General features: G+C 47.0%; 1 protein-coding gene across 12 annotated transcripts in view; it reads left to right on the top strand.

Annotated features, from left to right (window-relative positions):
- The window catches only part of LOC116102976 (uncharaterized LOC112694756 homolog), an 8,484-nt gene that overhangs the window by 685 nt on the left and 2,961 nt on the right, over nucleotides 1-4,838 (top strand). For 8 of the 12 annotated variants that reach the window (XM_031388311.1, XM_031388307.1, XM_031388312.1 and 5 more), the window contains exons 3-5: nucleotides 330-467; nucleotides 689-844; nucleotides 2,480-2,545. In XM_031388311.1, the coding sequence (XP_031244171.1) occupies nucleotides 330-467; nucleotides 689-844; nucleotides 2,480-2,545 (360 nt within the window). The remainder of the gene's footprint in view (nucleotides 1-329; nucleotides 468-688; nucleotides 845-2,479; nucleotides 2,546-4,838) is intronic. The other 4 variants (XM_031388317.1, XM_031388315.1, XM_031388314.1 and 1 more) reach the window with 2 other exon arrangements.

Genomic DNA, 4,838 nt, shown 5'->3' with positions numbered 1-4,838 from the left:
ATAAACAGTTGTCCGGGAGTGGAGATGCCAGGGCAGCTGGTGTGGAAAGAAGCAAATTGGAAGAGGGGCCAAGGCTGAGGGCCGAAGGAGGGGAAGGTTGTTATGCTGGAGTCAGACACAAAAATCTGTGTAGAGAAGTATTCTCCAAAGAGCAGTATTTCCCAGATGACTCTAAAGTGATGGTGATGACGGCAGGCCCTTGATAATGAGTGAGGGTGTAGGGGACAGGATGGTGAGTCAGGGTGTTGCTCTGTTGCCTTCTCACCTGGTTCTGCGTGGCCCCCCTGGCATCCCGCCCCCTTTTCACGGCTTCCTCTGTACTTCTCCAGACCCCTGGCCCGTGGAACCCTGCCCCGGCTTCCATCAGCCCTTCCTTGCAGCTCCCCACCCCTGCCATCGTCTTCATCGCTGTGGGAATCTATTTGCTACTGTTGGGCCTAGTGCTGCTGACTAGACACTGTCTGCTGGTGAGGAGCCTGGTGCGGGGAAGAGGAACCTGGTGATTAGTGGGCCCCCTCACCTGCAGGCCTTTATCTTGAGACACCTTTGTCATTTAGTCAGAGCTGCTGTCCTTCCCGTGGGAGCAGGGGAACCTTCCTCCTGGACTCTGGTTAACCCTTGTCTTGCCCCTCTCCAGAAATTAAAGTGGAGAGTTGTCCCACCCTGAGCCTTTGTTGTCATCTCCTAGGCCCAGGGCTGCTGCACGGACTGCAGCTCCCCTTGCAGGAAACAAGGTGCTTCAGAGACCCAAGACTGCTGCTGGAGCTGTGCAGAAGCCTGCGACTTCCCTCTGCCCAGTCCCGCCCACTACCTGGATGCCTGCTGCCCCCACCCCAGTGAAGCTGTGAGTGCCATTCTTAACCCAGATTGCTCCCTCTGACCTAGGTATGATCTGGGCCTTCATTTTTCTTTGTTCAGCACATTTATTACTGAGCAGTAACCCTAGGCCAGGCACCCTTCCAGGTACTGAGTCATAGGCAGACAGCTAAAAGCAATATAACATATCAGATTGTTTCTGGTGATGAATGGTACTTGAAAGAAGAGTAAATATAGGGTGATGGCTAGAGAAAGATGATTTGTGTGACAAGCCCAGTACATAATCAGGGCTTTTTTTTTTTAAAGATAGGGTTCCTTCATTACTTAGCTCTGGTTGTCTTGGAACTTGCTAAGTACACTAGGCTGTCCTTGAACTCACAAAGATCCTCTGTTTCTGGAGTACTAGTAATAAAGGTGCATGCCACCACACTCATCCCCATAATCCGGACTTCCGAACAAGGTAGTTAAGGCTGTGAGTATAATGGTCGGCTGTGGGTAGGACCTGGCTCTGATCCCAAGAAAACACCCTCTGTCCATGGGCAGATGTTCTATTCCAGAGAACAGCTCCTTTGCACCCACCAACCTGCTTCCAGAAGCAGCTCTGAGAGCTGAGGATTTGTTAAATCTAGCATTACTTAGCTGTTTTGCAACGGGGCTTTGTGTACTTGGCTGGCCTTAAACTCTGGATCTTGCTTCTGACTTCCATGTGCTGAGTTTATAGGTATACACCAAAACATACCTGACTTAATTTTAATTTTTTTCACTTTTTGTTTTTTAAGTTTTTCTGTTTTGTTTCTTTTATTATTATTATTATTTTTTTATCCTGTTTGGCTAGTTTAAACCTGTAAGAGGAAAGCAAGGTGGTGGTGGTGCATGCCTTTGATCCTAGCACTTGGGAGCAGAGGCAAGCAGATCTCTGAGTTTTGGGCCAGTCTGCTCTACAAAGTACTTCCAGGACAGACAGGACTACCCAGAGAAACCCAGTCTTGAGAAAACAAACAAACAAATAAGTTTGTGAGAGGAATCTGTGTCCAATGGCCTTGCAAGAAAGTGGCTTTGGACTTTGCTGTGGCCCCGGACACCGTTCCCATGGGTCCGAGTTACCTTTCCCCAGATTTCTTTAGCTTTGTTCAGTTTGCTCCTAGGAGTCAACTGTGCTGTTTTCGCTTTATACACATAAACACATCTCTTGCCCAAGCAGAGTTGAATTTCATCTCAGCCATAACCAACCTCAGTCTTAAGAGGAACCATGTGCTCTGGCGACCTTGCTTCTAGCCAGAAAAATGGCCTTGGCCCACAGCCTTCCTGACACATTGGCTGTTTAGAGGTCCTGTTCCCAGCAGGCACCCATTGGGGCCAATATGTCAGAAAGTGTAGTTTCATTCTTTTAAAATTAAGTTATACTAATTATTAAGCAAACTGGATTTTTTTCTGGTTTGGTTGTTGTTTTATTTTATTTTGTTTTGCTTTGCTGTTTTTGAGACAGGGTCTCACTATGTATACCTGGCTCGCCTAGAATTTTCTGTGCAAACTAGGCTGGCCTCAAACTCACAGAGATCCTCCTACTTCTGCCTCTTTGGTGCTGGGATTACAGGTGGGTTTTGCAATAGAAACCTATATTTTTATTACAAAAAGTACTGTTTCCAAAATATTCATGTGGCAGGGCAAAGCAGCAGAGCTCTTGGCTATCGTCAGAAGAAGCCAGGAGAGGAGCAGAGAGCTGAGGAAGGTACAGTTGTTTTAGATCAGCTCTGCAAAGTTGTCTTGTGTGTTACACTCATACATTACTGTTACGACTGTGCATTACCACCTCCCTGGCAAAGAAGGACCCCGCTTCATAGTCTGTGTCTTCACCTCCATATTGCACCTTGGCCACATATCCATGCCCAGACATGGAGATGTACATATACAATGAGATGGCTTAGGGGTAGTTGTAGCTTTGCTGTGTAATGCCAGTGTTACACAGGGAAGACTTGGCTAGCAAACTGCTCCACAGTTGGGGGGGGGGCAGGGGAGCTGAGCCACAGAAGGCAACAGTTTTTACATTTGTGGGTTTAAAAACATTCGATGTGGCTGGGTGGTGGTGGTGCAGGCCTTTAATCCCAGCACTTGGGAGGCAGAGGCAGGCAGATTTCTGAGTTCGAGGCCAGGACAGCCAGGGCTATACAGAGAAACCCTGTCTCAAAAAACCAAAAAAAAAAAAAAAAAAAAAAAAAAAAAAGAAGAAGAAGAAGAAAAAATGTTCGATGTGATTGACCACCTTCTTAGACAGTGGTTATTTGGGTGTACAGATTGAGACAGCAGAATCCTGTCCTTAGAGCAGTGACCTTCCTTAGCAGGGAGGGCTAACAGATTGAGCCGAAGGAAATTCATAACTTGGATTGGTTGTACTTGGTACAAATCCCTGGCAGATGTTTTGAGTTTCCAAATAAACTATGAGGGCTGGAAATCTAGCTAAGTTGGTAGAATGTTTGCCTAGCGTGGAGAAGGCAGTGGGTTGGTTCCTAGCACCACATAAACTACGTATAGATGCTGCCTTCTGGTCCACAGGCCTTAGGATGCATGCGGTATGCAAACATACACACAGTCAAAACACTCATCCACATGCAATAAAAAATTTTTTAAAATAATCATAGGTTCAAGTGAAGCTACATAGAAAATTCAAAGTCAGTCTAGGTTAGCTTCCCTATCTCAAAAATAAGTATGAGGGCTGGAGAGATGGCCCAGTAATTAAGAGCACTGGCTGCTCCTCCAGAGGACTTGGGTTTGATTCCTACCACCCATTTTCTAAGTCAGAACTGTTTGTAACTCTAGGCCAAGGGGATCCGAAGCCTTTTTCTGTCTTCTACACTCTTGCAAATAGTGCTCAGACATCCAGCCAAAACCCCCATACATACAAGATAAATTTAAAATAAATGTGAATCTATGTTGAAAAATTATTATAGTAAGTAGGGTCAGGCTGGTGGTGTATGCCTTTACTCCTAGCCTCATGAGGCAGAGAGGCAAATGCAGATTCAAGGCCAGCTGCAGCTTCATAGTGAGAGGGTAAGGAGCTGCCTTCTTCCAAGTAATCTGCTGCTGCTTCCCCAGGCTGGCCAGGAGGCGGCCTCTCAGGCCAAAGTGAGGGGAAAGGAGACTTTAGGTTCTAAGAACTCTCCTATCTTAAGGAGTTACGGAATAATTTATGGTTCTGTCTCCTTTCTTGTCTACGTGGAGTGACAAGACAAGGTTCCAACTTCTTAGGGAAAAGGATGGTTGAGGCTGGCTATGAGAAGATCCAGACTCTGGTCTGTTGGCCCTGGGCTTCAGAACCATGTGCATTTGATCCTGTCCAGTTTCTGCTGGATCCAGGAAGAGATGTAGAGTGACCAAGGGTAGGCAAGTTTGTCCTGTCCTTGATCTGTCTTTTCCTCAAAGTACATTGAGGTGCCTCTGTTCTCCAGGTTCCTTACAGTAACAATGACAGCAGAAAGGTCACAGGGCTTGTCTGTTTGGCCAGTGAGACACTGAGGCCCATAGAGGCTCAAGTGACTCACTTGCCTGGGGTCAGATAGATATGCCAGCCAGAGCACAACCCAGGGTTTTCTTCCTCTCTCTGTGGGAGAGACCTGTGTTGTCAGGAGGATGGGCTTGCCTCCTTTTATCCCTACCTCCTGTGTACAGTAAGTACACAGAGAGCCAGTGTGTGAGGCTGTCTGCTGGCCCTGGGGACTTAGCAGTAATAAACCAGATGATATTCCTCTACTCCTAGGACTTATATTGTGGTAGAGGGTAGAGATAAATAAGCAGACAGGAGTCAGGAAAGAGGGTGACATCCAGCTAGGTGATCAGAGGAAGCCTTGCATGTCACTACCTCCAAGGCTTCTCACCAGTCGGCTTGGGCTGGGACTGTAGCTTGTACTTTTTAGTAAGCTCTTGTAATTCAGATGCACATTAGAATTAAGACCTGCTGATGCCAGGCGGCGGTGGTGCACACCTTGAATCCCAGCACTTGGGAGGCAGAGGCAGGCGGATTTCTGAGT

The sequence above is a fragment of the Mastomys coucha genome, unplaced genomic scaffold (assembly GCF_008632895.1).
Source record: "Mastomys coucha isolate ucsf_1 unplaced genomic scaffold, UCSF_Mcou_1 pScaffold21, whole genome shotgun sequence".
Lineage (NCBI taxonomy): Eukaryota > Metazoa > Chordata > Mammalia > Rodentia > Muridae > Mastomys > Mastomys coucha.
Note: the sequence above shows the minus strand (reverse complement) of the source record. Positions and strands in the feature narration are given on the sequence as shown.